The 18,459-nt window shown below is 40.4% G+C and overlaps 1 protein-coding gene across 4 annotated transcripts in view; it reads left to right on the top strand.

Moving 5' to 3' along the window:
* SPIDR (scaffold protein involved in DNA repair) overlaps positions 1-18,459 on the top strand; it is a 210,085-nt gene that overhangs the window by 1,376 nt on the left and 190,250 nt on the right. For all 4 annotated transcript variants that reach the window (XM_064442752.1, XM_064442755.1, XM_064442754.1 and 1 more), the window contains exons 2-5: positions 7,506-7,661; positions 8,691-8,769; positions 10,261-10,446; positions 13,141-13,298. In XM_064442752.1, coding sequence (XP_064298822.1) covers positions 7,506-7,661; positions 8,691-8,769; positions 10,261-10,446; positions 13,141-13,298 — 579 coding nt within the window. The remainder of the gene's footprint in view (positions 1-7,505; positions 7,662-8,690; positions 8,770-10,260; positions 10,447-13,140; positions 13,299-18,459) is intronic.

Here is an 18,459-nt window from a genome sequence, read left to right as displayed (position 1 = left end):
ACATTTCATTTTCCATTTAGCATATTTATAAAATAGTGTTAATATTCTACACTGATTTTTAATATAACCACATTTTAAAACCATTTTTTATGGAAGAAAATGTCAACAACAAGCTTAAAACAACCAACTATACTTCATTTAAATTACCTTGCAATAGTAACACTATACATATTTCTTCTGAAATTTTTGAAGTTCTGGATTAGTGAAAAACTGCACTCTTCAACTGCCAAGATTTGACCAGCTCATGTTGCAATTGGATGGCAGCTTTTGATAATAGGAGTTTCTTTTGCAGACAAAGATAATGTTCGACATTACTATATCAATGAAAACGATACTGTCAAGCGAAAAGACAGCAGTCTGCTTGCTGATGACTCAGTTAATCCATTTTGAATAACAAACCAACCTGATACATAACAAAAAGGTATGATACTGTTATTGTATCCTAAACATGTTGGATAATTTAATCTTGTGAAAGCTTTTCTAAAAACTTATGTTTTAATCATTTTGATAGAGTGCAGATTTCTAACTAACTGCTTGGCACCAGTTATTAATGCAAAGTACATTTCAGTAGTATTCTTATTCCATGAGGTTGGTTTTTTTTTTTGTTCCAGTGTAAACATATAGTAATTTATACTCTTGCTTAAATAAGCATGTATAGGTTAAAAAAAATCCTGATATTCAAATGGGAATATTATATACATGTATATACATCAGTCAATGAGAATAGCATTTTGTTAAGAGTAGTAAAAATCATGAACACAAAGGTTTTAAAACAGTGTTTTAAAAATATCAGTCTCGCATCAATATCAATAGGAAAAGTATTTTGAGGTTTGGTTTCTGTGTGGGGTTTTTTGTTCGGGTTTTTTTAGTTCGTTTGTTTTTAAATTATTCAAGTGCATGCTGGCTGTGGAAGGAGGTATGCCAGGTCATTGTGACCGTGGTTGTACAGTTCAGACTTTTTCACAGATGATTACAACTTGGTAAGGTCCTTTCTCAGGATTGTACGTATTCTTGCAAATCATCTTTGGAAAATATGCATATCAGTTTTTGTAGGAATATAAGAAAAATCTTGGCTTGAAAAAAAATACTATGGTTTAATTCTGCAACTTAAATATAGGTTCTTACTTGAGAGTGTAAAATGCAAGGAAGTTTTAATATTAAATTAAAATGTCACTTTCTATTCAGACACTAAAACCAGTAACTATGCTTTCAGAAGCTCAGTAGCATGAATATTGAGTTTTGCTGAAAATGAAATGCCTGTTGTCAAATTCTGTTTTGTGCTGTCGTAACATTGGGCTTTCAAAGCCCAAGACTCCTTTCTTTTAGTTTATGAGTACTTTTATGTGAAGTCTACGAGGACAAGGGCAAATGATGAGGATGGCAGCTGGTCAGTGTTCGATATTTCTGTGTACTTTTATGCAATTGTTCCCTTCAAAAGTTTGGTTTGGTTTTTTTTTTTCTTAGAAAACACAAGAAGTTTCTGGAACCTAGAGCTGTGATTTCTTTATTGTATGCTCTGCTCTGTGTCAGGGAAGAATGCAATAATTGTATTTGAACACTTTTGAGTGATGCTTAAGTGACATGACTAACTTCTAGATTTGCGTGTCAGTAGCAGGAGGAGTTCATGTAAAACAAATGTTTTATTATTATTTTTGCTTATCAGCTTATGTTCCCTTTTGTGTTAAAGAAGGTGAAGTATCAAAGAAACGCCACTTGCGTATGAGGTCGATCATATATTGGGTCATGTTTTCCTGGGGTTTCATTCCATTTCAAACCATTCATTTAACGGTTTGTGGAGCAGCCCCAAGAAAGTGTGATTGCCTGGAGTGTGAAGGGCCGTGCAGTGAGTAGTCTTTGAACACGCAGTCCCAGTGACTCCATACAGGGTGCTTCTGGTTAACTAATCTTGTTACTTATTTGGCAATATAGATTGGTTGAGTGGAAATGTTCTACATAGAACCATCTGTTCAAGAATCAAAACCAGCCCTCCTTACTTTTAGTCATGTGGTGCATAATCGTTATGTATATTTATTGAATTTTCAGAGTGTGTCTCCCTTTTCCTCACTGCACACCCGCACCACATAGGCTGACTTACCCTTTAACTGAAGGAGTAATGAGGGAAGAATTGCCTGCTGCGCCTTTTATGTGGAGGGCTTGATCCTAATTCCACTGACACCAGCAAGAGCAATTTAATTTTTTTCACTCCTTTAGAAGAAAATGCTCCAGAGACAAAATGCAGCGCTTTCATGATCAGAGGTCAACAGACAATTTCTGCGTGAGATAGCCATCCTAGCCTCCCCTTTTTTAACTCAGTATTCCAGGGGTTGTATTTTATCTACAGACACTCTATGCAGTCCACAAGATTATTTGCGTGATTCTGTGTTTTCTAGTAAGTCTTGATTTTTGCGTTACATCAGGTCTACATGATCTAGCTCTTTTGAGGCTGATTCAGTGATTATTTTTTTTAATACCAATATCTTGTTTCTAGACACTTCAGGCATAACAATAAATTACTTGAGATATATTTTTGTGTGCCCCATTTTTATGCCAGAGGAAAAAGATGATGATTAACCTTGTGACTCAAGATTAAGAGAATTTACTGTTGTCACTGCATTTCTTAGGGAACAGCATGGCCTTCGGATTAGCTTTATTATAAATATTTATTCCTGGTAGAAACAAGTTTATTGAAACCTGAGTTTCCCTGTTGCCTTGAAGCAGGCTGGTGCGGAAGCAAAGAGCCTTTAAAACTTTCCATTTCTGCATGCCAGCTGGCATATGCCTGTGGCAGAGGTCCTTGGACACCAGCCCTGTGTGCCAGGGTGTTGGGGAGCAGCAGCCCCGGTGGCCCCACAGGGAAGGGAGATGGTGCCCTCCCCAGCAGGGGCACTGTCCCACTGTGCCCAATGCAGAGAGCCAAACAGGGGCCCTGCAGGGCCGCTCCCAGCTCACTCGCCCCTGCTCCTGGGCCTGTGGCCATGCCGCCTGGCAGCTGGCCTCCTGGCTACTGGACTGCATTTGTCATTTGAAATGTGGCAACGCTAGCTGCATGTGGAAAGTGTGGTCACAATGTTTCCTTCCTATTCTTTGGGTTGTAGCCTTTGTCCAGAGGGAACCCTCTGGTGTCACTTGTCCTTGAAAACTTTTCTTCTGAATTGCATGTCTTGTAAAATTCATATCTATATATCTAACTCTTTCGGTTGCACGCAATGTTCATGTTACAGATTTTTGATAAAAATAGATTTCACAGAATCAGAATGTCCTGAGTTGGAAGGGACCCACAAGGATCATCAAGTCCAACTCGTGTCCCTGCACAGACAACCCCAAATTCACACCAGATCTCTGAGGGCGTTGTCCAAATGCTTCTTGAACAGCGTCAGGCTTGGCGCCGTGACTGCCTCCCTGGGGAGCCTGTGCCAGTGCTCCACCACCCTCTGGGTGAAGAACCTTTTCCTAATATCCAGCCTAAACATCCCCTGACACATCTTCCTGCCATTCCCTCGGGTCCTGTTATCAGTCACCAGAGAGAGGAGATCAGCTCCTGTCCCTCCTCCTCCTCCTGCCCTTGTGAGAAAGCTGTAGACGGCGATCTGTGTGCTTTACATTTATACTTGCACGTAAACATTACTTTAGGCATATTGAATTTTCATATACTTCTTACATGGCATATTTTTTCTTTAAAGAAAATGTTTGGGGTGTGTATGTACATGTATACATGCACCCGGGGTGTGTATGTACATGTATACATGCACCCATATGTATATATGCACGCATGCAGTGCTACTATGACTAACTCCCCCCTCAATAACTGTGGATTGAAGCTGTAGGTCCAATTTCCAGAGTTCACATCAGATATTTGTATGGAGCAATTTAACTGTCAAGGAGTTTGGGACGAGGGGAGTTATCTTTAGGGTTTGTTTTTTCAATTTCTTTTTAAGGTGGTGTAGGATGTGGGAAATGGTGGAAGGTATCTGCGTTAAAGGCACAGAGCTGTAAGTCCCTGCTGTCAGTATCAACAATCAAGTCCTCTTTGCCTTCCCTCCAAATGCTGTCTGCCAGAAATTTGTGGTAGCTGAAGAACATCTTATGTAGAGGGTGTATTTCTTTACTTTCTTGTTCTGGGACTTGAGGAACCATTTTTGTTTTTTCTCAGTGACTATAGTGGCTATAAATTTCTGTGCGGTGGTAACAGAAACTCATATTTTCATCTACCTCAGGAGCAGGACGTGTGGTGAGACAAAGAGATAATTAACCAGAGCTTTCAGCTGTGCTGATGGTTCTTCAGGTTGTAATTAAGCTGATACGGTGTCAAGCAGCTGCTGGAGTGGTCCCACTGGTCCTTGTATGCTTTCCTCTGCCACTGTGCCAGCTGTAGATAACTAGTTCTTCTTCCCAAAGATTATTTCTGCTGGTTTGGTTCTTTGTCACTATGTCTGCACAGAGTCTGGTGAGTGCAGAGTGCTTGGGAAGGAGAAGGAGGAGAGGAGACTTCAGTTGTTTCTGGTTTGTCGTGAGATCACCTGCACTGAGACGACCCTGTAGTGCTGCTCTGAAAACCTGAGCGGTCCTGTCCTTATCCAGGCTAGTGAAGTGAAGGATTAAATAACACCCTTCATCATTAACAACATTACCTCTTAAAACTCTCTTTTTGCCTGTCACAGCCATGACTGTCTGGTGCCTCCAAAGGAATTTTCCCAGCTGCTTAAAAGTCACTCCCAGTGCCACTTCACATTGCACTCTGACAATCTAAATATGAGCATAACCATCTACATTGTCTAAGCATAAGCACATCTATTTGTTGTATTCATATTAGCATTTTTTTAATCTTATAAGCTGTAAGCAGAGCCTTTCTATACGCACTCTAACCCTTCTTACCTAGCGGGAGGGAATTAGTGTGTAGCTTTTCTCCTGCCTGTCTTTATTCAGCATTCCCTTCCCAAGTCTTGACAGTTGTGCACCACTGGCTGTACCTCAGCTGCCACGTTGTGCTGTTTGTCCCCTGCCTCTTATGCCGTGCTCTTTCTTTGCTCTGTTGGTATTGCACAGCATAGAGAAATAGAGAGGTTCTGTCTGTCAGGGTATTTAATGATTTTAAGAATAGCATGGGTGAGAAACTTAAGAGTGATTCTTTAGTTCTATGTTTATTGGGATTCCTAACAATAGAAATATATTACGAAGCCTTGTTTTATGTAACTCTCTTTGTGTACACTTGTGTGGCTTTTTCACTTGTTTGCAACTGTTTCTGCTTTTAATTGACCATCAGAAGCAATGTATTGTAAACCCATGCGCAAGTTGTAGTGCTGTTATTGGCACAGATACACATCCTTCAGAACTGGAGTGTCCCATTTAAGAAATAAGCTTAGATGAACTGCATTTTACACTGTAAATTTTTATCTCCGAAATGTATCTTGCAAAATCATCTTGAAGCTATGAAAACATTTGTATAAGCAAGACTTCCAGCACCAGCTAAGGTTTAAAAAAAAAAGAAACAAAAAAAACCAAACCCACCAGCAAAAACAACCAAACCCCAAAAAACCCCAAAATCAAAAAAGTGAACTAGAGCCACGGCATGGTTTTGAGCCTTGGCGCACTGCTGGCTGTACCGTTAACGCTGAGCCTGGCAGAAGTCATTCACTCTGGGGGACACAGAGGTGAAGCAAACGTCTCCAACTGGAGGAAAGTCTTGCTGTGACATTTTGACGCAGAACCAAAAAATGAGTCTTGACACATTTCAGTCAGTAGTATTTTCCCTGTCCGTGCTTTTCGCTGTGCAGAGGCAGGAGGACTTACGGAGAGGATAGCACAATGTAGCGATCCATGTTGAAGCCCTCTGGAAATGGAGGCTTGGGCCAGCGTCCTCACTGGGAGGAAAGCAGGATTTAAATTCTTTTTGTGTTAACCCTTCTTGTTTAAACTGTCATAGCCTCCCTACATGACATTGTGTCCTTGTTAAAGTGCCTTTCATTCCTTATTTAATACCACATCAGATTCAAGGGTGCACTTCTCATTTATATATTGGTGGGAGCAGTTATGGGGACAGTTTGACTTTGGACCTCCTGTAGTAGCCGCTTTGCGGTATAAATACCCGCAGCGATTTTAGGAGAGGCTCTTAGCAAGGTTGGCTGCCATCAGGGGAAAATGCAAAGCCCATTTGTTTTACTCTGTCTTCTCACCATGTGACAATAGCTGACCAGAGGGGTGAAGGAAGATGCTGCTTGCTATATGCTTTTGGAAAGTACTTGGTTTTATATATATATATAAAAATATATGTATTTTTAAGAAATAAAGTATATTTTTGTATCCATATATAATAAAATATTTTAATATTGAAAATATTTGTTATATTTACTATAATAATCTAGTTATGATTGAAATATTTTATTAAATTTATATATGAGAAATAATTATACTTGTATATAAGATATAGATATATAACATTTTAATATATATATAGATATATTAAAAATATAAAAGTACTCACTATTTTTGTGAGCACTCAAAAGATTTAGAGGAAGCAAATACACTTTATCATTTACAAAAAAGACAAAAATTGCCAAAGCTTTTTTTTTTTGGCATACGTTTCTTAGTTCAACATGTATGGTACAGTCCTGATTGACCAGTTTGGCTGAAAATGTATGTGCTGATCAACATAACTTTGGAGTAATTCTTAAATATAGGTAGAAACTGTAGTTTCTTGAGAGACAGTATATCGAAAGAAGAAAGACATATTCAGGCAGATAATATAGTCAGCATTTTGTAAGATAAGTGTTAGTAGCAGAGTGGGCTGTTTGTCGTGCTCAAGATCAATTTATATGTATAAACTGATGTAGAATCTTAAAGATAACTTTGGATGTGATAACAACCAATTCTCTCAGCTTCATCTTTTTTCAGAGGCTAAAATCTATTGCATGAAATGAGCAGTGGATGCTAATCAGCATCCTGTTTCGTGACTTATCTAATAGTCCATATGACTTCCAGCATCCCATGTAAGGGGAATGCAACACTTCATCTGCCATTTTTTGGGAAATAGTTGTGAAAACCAATGTAATTTTGAAAGTTGAAAGAGTCTGGGTTTTTTTGTTTGGTTGGTTTTTAATGGAGAGCTGAATAGTGGTTATCTAGTTTTGCCCGCCTTCGTAATATAGAATTCAATCAGATTAAATGTGAGTTTGAAGGAATTATTTAGTTAAAATGTATTTTACTGAGCTGTTCCTGTTCAGGATAATATTTTCAGCTTCACTGGGCAGCTAGCAGGTACTACAACTATAACTTAGGTCAAGAGAAAGAGTGTACTTATGAAAAATTAAATTTACCCATGACATTGGGGTGGTGGTTGTTATATGGTGTTGCATAAAATATGGTTTCAAGCATTAAGGACTTTTTTTCATTAAAAACTGGAATTTATATCTCTAAGCATTCAGAAAAAGGGGCTGTCTAGATTGAGTAAAGCTCATTTGGGAAGAATTATGTGTACATGGTGGTTTTAATGGGTTTGTTTTTCCTCATAGCGGAAGCGATTTTGGAATGCAGAATGCACACCCTTCCCAGATGAGGCACCCCTACAGCTGAAAAAAACAAATGTCAGGACATCAGTGGCTGCTACTTCGATTTCCCGTGCGTGGCTTAGGTGTGGGGATGGTTTTCAGAGCACTTCAGCACCGGAGGTAAAATGCTGGCTTACTTAATGGTGTAAGAGAGAGATGCAGACTGACAGTTAAACCGATTTCCATGCTTGACTGAATTTTAAGATGTTGCACTTTTTTGTGTTGTTTCCCAGTTAACAGCATATTGTTATAACAGTCAAAGTAGGCAAAAGTAAGGGGATTGTCTTAACTTGTAAGTGTAATTTTCTGAGCATACATTAATATGTCATGTTCTAGATAGCACTTATCATTTGGAAAATTTCAATAATACACTGAAGGATACAAAAGTAATCAATCATTTGGGATGGAGTACTGTATTTCCTAAAAAATGTGGAACAAAAAGACTCTTGTTTGCATCTGAAGATTTTTTGATAGATCTAAAGAGTGTGTTTGCAATAATGAATTCACTGTAGAAAATCCTGCTTTTTGATGACCCTGCAGATGTGGATCTTGGTGCAGATGCTCTTTTGGACAATATATCAAATTATGCTTAATTTTTTGTGTGTGCGTTGGTCTTATTGGTCATGAACAGAGAGGTTCAGTCAGCTCTGAGAGAGAAGTGCTTTGTGCTGAAAATAGTCTTTAACCAAGTTGCTTTTCTGCTGCTTCTTCTGGTACTGAGCAGTCACGGTGTCACACAGCATGTGGGATTTAATAAAATCAGAGACAGGGCCACCAAGTGCTTCTTTCTGTAACCTTTTAATAGGGCATATGCTTTATCAAGCGTTCTCTTCCTGCCCAGTTTTGACATTTTAATGCTGAAAATACTGGCTGCTTTTCTTCTCAAGGTCAGATGTGATTCTTGTCCTAGTCACAGTAAGTTTCTATTTTCAAAAAAAAAAAGAAAAATCAGCTTTTTTTATTACTGTTCACACGCTTTATTACCTCACTCATTAAATCGCAGTGTAGTAGAAGATAGAAAAACTAATCTGAAATTGTGCTATTAAGTTGTGGTGGGTGGGTAACAACAGTTTTGAGTATATTACTACATGTTAAAATTGTCTTTAATGTCTTGGTGATAAAATCTCTCTCTGTCTCTTTTTAATGTAGTCTCTGAGACCGACTGATAAGAAATCCAGGATTAAGAAGCATTTTGGACCACTGTTAACATCTGCTGAAAGTGCAGCAGGTATGTTGTAACTATTTCATGTTAGCCTTGGCAGCAGATTGTCACGTTGTTTTGCCCTTTATCAAGGCAGAAGTTGGCTCAAAATACTACTTGCTTTCTTCTGCTGCTATTGTAATCAGGAGCTAATTTTGATAAGAGACACAGTCATGATGCTATTGTGACTGGACTGCTCTATTCACCTAGAGTGCCAGAAGTATATCCTGCAAAGCTGCAGGCACTTCAGCTATTGCTCTTGAAAGAAGCATCACTAATGCCGTATATAGTGCATGTTCTAACAGGGATGGGGTATTTAAATTCTTCACATTTTTAAGAGGAGGGAATGAAAAACAACACTTAGCTGTCTAGATAGAGGTTGAAATAATTCTTCTGCTAGAGGCAGACAGGCAAGCATGAGAGAAAACATACATTTTGTAAGTGTGAGCAACAGATAAACAGAATTTTGTCAACCTTGTGCTTTCACAGTCTTCTGTATGCACCCAAGTCTGTTTAATGTTGTGAAAAAGAAAGAACTCTAGGCATAATAAAGAGGACTAGGAGGACTTACCGACTCCCTTCAGTTCTTTCCCTTCTGAGTCCAGAGGCAAGGAAAGAAAGAGGGGGCAGTGGTTTCTTCAGTCTTTGTATTTCTACTTGCTCCAGCATTTGTGCTGCCTCTGTTGGAGTTAAGTGAATGACCTTTTGCCTTCCTTTTTGGGGTTCAAAATCAGATTTCTGAAAAGAACCTCTGTGTGTTGCAGGAGGAGGTATAGTTGTGTTTCTCTATTCTGGGCCCTCCTGCCAAATTCCAAATCCGCAGTAACAGTCTAACTTCCCATTTATCTAAGAAACTTTGGTAGAAAGTGGAAAATTCTGCCTTTATATGATTGCTAATTCTGCGTGCTCCACTGCTAAGCATTATTTCTTTTCTCCTTGCTTTTGTTATTAAAATGATAGAGAAAGGTACTTTGAATATAAATGTCTCACTTCAAACACACCACAGCTATTCTTCGTTATTCCTGAAAAGTTCCTGAATTCCTAAAATTTTTTGCTCTCAGGACAAAACTGGAAAGTCACCTCTGCTGATGACATACTTCTATTCATTTGTTATTCATTGTATAAAGTCAGAGAAATCCCAAACCCAGAATTCAAAGGAGTCTTTATTTAAGCCACTTACTATTTTGAAAGGGCATGTGCAGGAGCACGAGGACTGTGTGTAGAGGACTATATGTCAGACAGTCATTACTTGCCCTCACTCTGCTGAAGGACTAATTAATAGCCTCATCATATAAAATGAAGTGTTAGCATTTATTGTGGAGAACCAAAATGAAAATAATGTGTGTATGTATAAGAAATACAGGTGAGTTAATGCTCCAGTATTAATCACTGATGCCTGGTGACAAAACTGATAATTTTCTTCCCTGTTCAAAAATAATATAGTTTAATTGTTAAGAATTTTAAATTTAACAATATCGTGTTTATGTAGCAATCTGACACTACAATTCTTTTTGATAGGGTCTGCTGCTGCTGAAAGCTCTAAGGAGGCTGAGGACATAATATGGACCTCTAGTGGCAGTGATTTTTCAGGTGATGAAAGGAAAACATTGATTACAAGGTTGCACAGCAAAAAGAGTCATGCTTCTAAAACAGAGGAATCACCTAGCAGACCTGATTTCTTGTTAGACGACAGTAGTAGTGAAGGTAAGTTTAAGCACATTAAGATTTGTCAAGAAACCTTCTGTCAACTTCAAGTGCTATAAAGAAAATTCTTTGAGGTCATTCTGACAAAATGACATGATCTGATCCTATTTCAGTCAAATCAGTGTTTTTTTCATCAATTTCATCCGAGTATGGAATAAGCTTTTAGTATAAATTATGTACAAAAATTTTAAACCTTGGAGTAAAGGAGCATAGTTGGGCAGATTACATCGAGTAAAGCATGTCTATTCATTTCAGTATACTACAGTTTATTTGTACCATTTCCTTCTCTGTGCTGTGGTACAGATTCTGGGGTCGTGAACAGCCTTCTCTGCCTGCCCTGTTCTACTGGTGATCTTGCTGCCTGCATCTACCGACTAGATGGGGCAGGCTGTGCAGCTGTAGATAGCATCATGTTCTGGGGTGTAAGTTTTCATTTTGGTACACGGTATTCCTTGCTTCCCCTGTTAGCTGTATTGTGCGAGCAACCACGAGTTTTGTTCTTAGGGCTGGCGTTCTAGTTCATGGAGCAGGGGATGACAGAAGTAAGAGAAACTAATTAAAAAGTGTGGCTGAAGACAGAAAAATCTTTACTTGTGTGCTCCATTACATAAGCGTTAATTAGGAAAATGTTTAATTTGCATTAGAACTTGTTAGGAAGTATTTTCAGTGTGACTACTTCAAGAAAAAGAAATCAGGTTAGGTACATAATACTTCAGTTAGACCTGAAGTGTTACAACTAGACGTTACAGCTAGACGTCACATCTGGACGTCTGGCAAAGTGTTCAAGCACCACTGTGAGCTGATTCTTTCATCCATACTTTTGTCACTCATTTAATGCTGTCATTGATGTATCTGATGGTCATCTTTTGTAATTCCTAGTAATTTCCTTTCCTTATTTTTGAAATGGAAGGACTGTCCATTTTCTAGACTGCAATTTAATACTTACCAGGAATCTTTCTAACCTGCCATTAATATAATTCTATTGCACTTATCTCCTGCAAGTATATCCTGCAGGTTTTAATCTTTAATGCTCTTTTTTTTAAGAGACAATACACAGGCTTATTTTTACTCTTGTAAGATAGCAAAATTTGGTTTCTCTGTGTAAATGAAGAAACTCTGATGCATTATGTATCTACTTGAGGGTACTGAGGAAATCTGATCATCTCCTGTTTTTCTTCTAAACCCAAAATACTTATTGAAAGCAGTGGGGAGTAAAAGAACTCTAATTTCCATGCTTTTTCAAGTAACTGTCATATACACTAGTTATTGTATTGTACGCGTGTATCTCCATGTGTACATATATATGTGCAGTTCTAAGTATGGGGATAATAGCTGAGAAAGTATTTTGAAGTGATGTGCCCTTTGACCTGAAGTTCACTTTCAGAAACAAGACTGTTAGTACTTTAGTGTGACAAGATAAAACTGATTGTCTCGTCTCTTATTAAGGAATTTATACTGCTGTTGCAAGTTGCATGCAGCTTGCCGCACAGCTTCAAGAGACTCCTCTTTGTGCAACCTGGTTGCCTATGTCTGTGTCTAAAATTTCTGATGAAGCTTTCTTGTAGTTAGAAATGCATTCACACGCATGAAAAAGCAGGCAACACCAAAGCTGTGTGGTTATTTGTCTGGGTGACTTCAGAGTTTGGAACCTCCATGAAGAAACTAGTGAGTTAGACTGTAGTAGCACTGCCAAGTCCAGAAGGTACTGCCACAGTTCCACGGATCTGTACGGATTCCTGGAGTGCTCTGCAGGTGCCGCCTTTCTGTGCTGTCTCTCCCCTGTGCCTGACTCTTTGAGTGTTAGAAATGTGACATTTACAGAAGCAAAAAAGCAATATCAAAAAGCTTTCATCCCTCCTCCAAACATGCTCATTTGTACAAAACACAATGAGATTCTTCCTCTCAGTCACTTAGACCTGAAGGGTAGTGGGCCTGCTATGGCTACTCAGGCTTCCACTGCCTTAAAGGGATCCTTGGAGATATGAGTGGACTTCTGGAGTTGCATTAAACACCACCTGGTCATGAGGATGGTGGAGGGACTGTTCTGCATCTCTATCTTTTATTGCTACTTTGTTGTGGTTTTTTTTTTTTTTAAATGCTATTTTTGTGCCTGTTTCTATTATCCTAAACAATCCTCTGTCTGACATCCTTAGAGGTTTGATTTGGAGACCTGTGTATTCAGCCATGGTGTTTGGAGGTGATCATTTCAACAAGCTTTTTAATTTCGCTGTGGGGGTTACCACTTACAGTAGATGCTAGCTTATGCCAAGTTTTCAGCTGTGCCAGGTCACTTAAGTATTTGCTTAGAACAGTTAATTCTGAACAAGTGCATTTGGAAGACACAATGCAACTGGGCAAAAAAAAACCCTAACGAAAATCTAGGAAAAGTAAACTAAAAAGCCCCTACCTACCTAAGCAGTTAAATATACTGCCTCCTTATGGGCAGTACTTTGAAATCTTTTTTTTTCCTAATGTAATTTGTATATCTTTCTTCACAGAAGCTTCTACTATCTGCTGGTAGGATTTTGAGAGATAGGATCACAGAATAGTTAAATGTAAAGATCAGTTGAACATACGTAAAAAACAACTTTGCACTTTTTCCCCAAGTGAGGGGTAATTGTTTGACTTCATGCTTATGAATAATAAATACATGGTGATTAAGAAAAATTCTTTTTACAAATATTCTTATTTTAGACGAATCAGAGTTCATTGATTGGGAGAAGGATAGTGATTCTACCGAGAGGTGTGATGGATCAGGAAATGACGACAGCTTACTGGAGATATCAGACTCGGACTCCTGCACAAATCTTAATTCTCAGCCTGTCAAAGAGGAGAATGATCAGCTCTGTAAGGTGAGAAACTGTTCCAGGTTAAAAAAAAAAGAAAAGCTACTGCTATAATTATAGTGTGTATTAATATTTTATTGCATTTAATTTGGAGGAATGCAAGGTTTTTGCTTACCTAATCTCTCCAGAAGGAATTCTGTCGACAAGAATTTCAAGGTATTTTCTCTGGCTGCTAACCCTCAAAACTCAGCAGTGTCCCACACCTAGAGCTTGGCAGTGTGGTCACGGAGTCGGGGTGACTGGGGTGGTGGGCACCTCTGGAGATGGTCTAGTCGAACCCCTCTGCTCAAAGCAGGGTCAGCTGGAGCTCGCTGCTCAGGGCTGTGTACGGTTGCATTTTGGGTATCTCGGAGACTCCACAGCCTCTCTGGGCAACCTGTGCCAGCGTTTGGTCACCCTCGCAGTACGGAAGTTTGTTCTTGTATTTAAATGGAACTTCTTATATTTCGGTGTATGTGCAAAAGGGCATCGAGTGGGTAGGTTTCTCACCAGCATTGTGATGATCTGGACTCTCTACAGCCCCTGGCTGCTTGTTGCAAGCTGATGTACAGTTTTCCTATATTGTGGTGGGTGAGACAGTTATCTTTTCTGCTCAGTACTTTGAGACCTTGGCTGTATAAAATCCAGGTATCGTGACTAGAGCGTGTTCTGAGAGTGATGACAAGAGAAGGGGCTAATTACCGGGCTCCCTGCATCACTGAAAAGTGATGAGGATTGAAGAGCCAGGAAAGGGGCAGCAGTAAATATTGAATCACGCCAGCTAAGAATTGGTACTATTTGGGTATTTTTTACTGTAGAAAATATAACTTTATTTATAAAGAAAGCAGAAATTTTGATCTCTATTTGGTGTCTTACAGCGAAATGACTGGGATTACAAGACTTGAGATATGACACGATCGTTAGGCGACGTTAACATGTAGCCAGTGGGCTGGAGGCGAGTGGGGCCGGTGGGAGGGAGTGCGTTTGCCTGGCCAGGAGGCGGCGGGGGGCTGTGGCCTTTCTCACAGGAGCCCGACAGGAGGGCAGGGGCCGCGGTCGCCCGGCGGCGGGGCACACCCGGCCGGACGAGGGGAGGGCCCGGGGGCCGTGCTCGCCGCAAGCCCCGGCGCGGCCAGGCCGGGCTGCCGGCGCCGCCCGAAGCACCCCTGCCGCTGCGGCCGCCGCTCCCTCCTGTCCGGGGCCGCGGCCCGGCGCTCCGGCGGGGACCCGGCAGAGGGCGCCGCAGGCCCGGGCTGGGCCGCCCCGGCCCCGGCCCCGGCCTGGGGCCCGGCCCGGCAGCCGCCTCCCGCGGGCGCGGCCCCCCGGCGGCGGGGAGGGGGCCGGGCAGGCCCTGGCACGCAGGCTGCTGCCGTGCCCCCGCCCGCGGGCGAGGGAGGGAGGCGGGCTGGGCTGCTGCCGGCGCTGGGGACGGGGAAGGCGGCTGTTACGGAAGCGGATTAAAGCCTTATTAAAACTAAGTTAATTTTAGGTATCGATTCTTTATTAACATTGCTGTGAGGGATTATGGGTGGGATACGATAGTGAGCTCTGCTCGCAGAAGAAGAGCAGTCGTCAGGTCCCCGACGAACCGGTCCCATGCTGGGGTCGTGCTGCCTTTCGAGGGACACGGCCTTGCTGCGGCTGGAGGGTGAAAATGGGTCCGGACGTAGCGCGTGGCAGCATGCCGGCTGCTGCGGCGACACGCGTGACCTGGCCTTTGGCTCGCTCACAAGAGTGTCCAGAGTGGTTTAGCATCCATACCTCGGAGTTCAGCAAGGGTTGGTCAAGTATTTTTCAGGTTCTTGGAGAATTCATTTAAAATCGCTCGAGTCCTGGACAGCAGTGTCAGGAGACACTGCACAGTCTGCACAAACCTGGGAAAACAGAACTGGGATTTATGCAAGCAGTAAAAGTTGTTCTGTCTGTATTATACCAGTGTTAATTACCCCAGTGTAGATGGAGGGTTGGATGAATATTATGAGACACTTTCATATCAGTAAATGGTGCTCATGAGAGGGCTTTTTCGGATGCAACCATACTGGAATAAAAAGTTCTGAACCCTAACCAGAATAGTTATGCTACCACAAAAGATGTGGGTACACTGGGAATCTGAGGATGCCTCTGCAGATTTCCCCATCTCCCTTCCCCACTGAAGTGCCATGCGGTGGTCATTTTCATGGGTGGTCAGCCTCACCAGTAAACTTTCTTCTGGGAGTTTGGTGTATGCAGGAGGGTAAATCCCTAGTGATTGCTGTGTCCATTGCAGTCTTTGTTTTTCTTTACTTGGGACATGCAGTTTTCCTAGAAAAAATTGCAGGGTGAGCTGTTTGAGAAGTTTCCAAGGGAGAATAGGAAAGCAGTGTTCACTATAGGAGGTCATTTGCTGTATGAGTTTTCTTTAAAAAGGCCTGTTAATTTTGTGGCCTAGTTCACAGTGGGGGAAGGAAAAAAAAACCTCAAATGTTGATATATCATCATTTCTGTGGTATTTACTAAATCTCTGGAACCTAATGGAGTGTGTGGATAATCAAAAGACCATGAAATTTATTTTACCCCACTTCAAAATATGCCAAATACCACGAGGTTCTGGAGGTTTAGGATTGCTGCCAAAATATCTTTATGGTAGTATTTACCCATAGTAGGAGTGTAGTAGGTTTCCAATAGGAAATCTCAAAAGATTAATAACTTTATGGCTTTTTTTCCCCCTTATATACCAGTAGATCTAATTTGAAAATTATTTCTATTCAGTGATAACGATCTATGTAGAAAGACTTCATGTGTTGTTTTGGTATGAAGGTAAAACTCTTGCTTATCTGTAGGGCGTAAAGCTACAGTCCCGATCCAGTTTATGTTCCAAGTCCCTGTGCTGCATATTTCCTATCAACTAGCCACCTCTGACGTGTAAAGCTGCTTGATAGAGGATAATGAGGAAGGCAAGTTGAAGCTGGTCTTGTGGTGAGCAGTTGTTAGCTAATTTTTGGTTTCGGTTCAATTCAGAATTTTTGAAGAAGACACGTGCAAGATATGGCATGGTCATGCTTTACTTTCCTTTGTGTATTTTTAGGGGATGGGAGAGTTGTTTTCTAATTGTTAACTTTCCTTTGAAAGTTCGCTAGTTGAATCTTTGCTTAAGGTGATGCAGGACAAAGATCTGGCAAGGCCTGAAGCCAGATGGTTTTATTCTGAGAGTTCCTCTGCTTTCAGTTGCCTGTGGTGGATGCCTAGTTGACCTTTTTCTTGGAGACTATGGTGCTAAAATAAAGATTAACCATTGCTGTTAATTTTTCAGCATACATGTTTTTCAGAAGAGCACTATGTAATCGCCTCAAAATTGATCTAACATATTTTTATGCATTGGTCATGACTACTTTTTGCCTGACTTGTGCAGAGACTTTTCTCATGAGCTGAAGTTCCCTTTTTATAAGAATTGTTCATCTCTGAATTATTTTCAACTTCTAAATATTTTAATGCTAGGGTTTAAATGAAATCTAGTGTTCTTGTACGTGAATTCCTGTCTCCTGCCATACTGCCTTCTAAACTGGGAACTTTCTCTGGCCCTGTGCACAGAGAGGCATCATCTTCTGTACTCAGTTCCATCCACACTTCCTCCACTTTCTGTAACTTAATCCCTTAAAGAAGGCCAATATTTTTATGGAGTACAGAATTTTGGTATCTTACAGAGTATTGTCTTGTCATTTTATTCCATGTGTTAAATCTACTTATCAATTTTTGATGGGTAGCCAGATTTGCTTGCTTTATATGCAAGGCCAAGTGAGAATGGCATGAGGAGAATTTTTTTGCCCTTTATATTGCTAGCGTGTAGGAATTGGTCTTCTCTATTCACTATGCAGCATTAATAAAGCTTAACTGGTTATAGCAGACCCTCTTTATTGCAGAGCACGCTAATAAGCTTCTCTGCTGATCTTAACTTCTAATTTGGCTGAAAATTCATCAAAAAGCCACGTGGTTAAGAGCTTGTTTCCTTAATAACATATAAAATGGTAATACCCCCAGAGTATCTTGCTGTATGGTGATAGACAACTGAAAAAGAGAATTGCCGCATTTTCTATGTTACAAAACTTAAGTGGATCACCGTGTTCTCAGCTCTCTACTGTGTGCACTGGCAGTGGGCGATCTGATGTGATGTTGTTGAGTCTTGTGCAAAAATCATTGTAATGTTGTACAAAATGTTACTTTTGGGGCTTTCCCTGAGGGAAGAGCACATTATTTGAGAAGTCCTTCCTGCACATGGATGTATGAAGGTGTACATCTTGTATCTGAGGCCTTCTCATCTATAAAAATAAGGTTTGCTTAGTTAATGGATTTATTACTGTCTTAACTTTGCTTTTAAAAAACCCCAAACTCTGTCCTTCTGTGGTATGACATTGAGAGGGGTTCAACATGCCTAATGAAATTCTGAGGAGATGACTTAAAAGGTGAGGAGGCCAAGATTTTGCTGTTATTTCTGAGCCTGCTTTTATGTCCTTGCTCTCTTGATCCATTATAAAGGTAATTATAACTATCATTGGCTTGGTAATTAGAATTGAGTCTAGAACTATTGTTGTGTAACAGAATTTAAAATAGGTTATCTCAAAGTAGGTAATCATTATTATGGCAAATGGAATTTGTGTCATCCTGTCAGACTGATGACTTAACACTGATACAGGGTGATGATACGACCATGTTATTGCAAACAATTATTTTTGTCAGTCCATTACCAAAGGAGCTTATTAGAATATATAAAAGAATACCCACAAGCTCACTATTATTTCTAAATGTGTACTTCATGGAATAATTCAGGTTGGAAGGGACTTCAAAATGTCTTCAGTTCAACCTGCTCAAAGCAGGCTCGAGAGCAAGGTCAGACAAGGTTGTTTAAGGCTTTATCCATTTGGATCTTGGAAAACTCTAAGGATGGAGACAGCATAACCCATCTGGGCAACATCCTGCTTCCTTCCCTGCCTCTCTCCCCACTGTCGCCCCCAAAACTGAAACCTTATTTTTCTGGGTAGAACTGGTCTCTTCTAGGTGGACTTTTTAGGTAAGGCATATTAATCCAAAGACTGCAAGTCAATAGAGGTACAGAAACCAGGTGCCTTTTGTGGTCATATCAGCAAGGCGAAATGATTTATACCAGAACTATTAGATAAAACTGAGGTCGTGCACTGGCTGCTTTCTGCTACATGCC

Source organism: Phalacrocorax carbo, chromosome 2, assembly GCF_963921805.1.
Source record: "Phalacrocorax carbo chromosome 2, bPhaCar2.1, whole genome shotgun sequence".
Taxonomy (NCBI): domain Eukaryota; kingdom Metazoa; phylum Chordata; class Aves; order Suliformes; family Phalacrocoracidae; genus Phalacrocorax; species Phalacrocorax carbo.
This window is presented reverse-complemented; position numbering and strand designations above follow the sequence as displayed.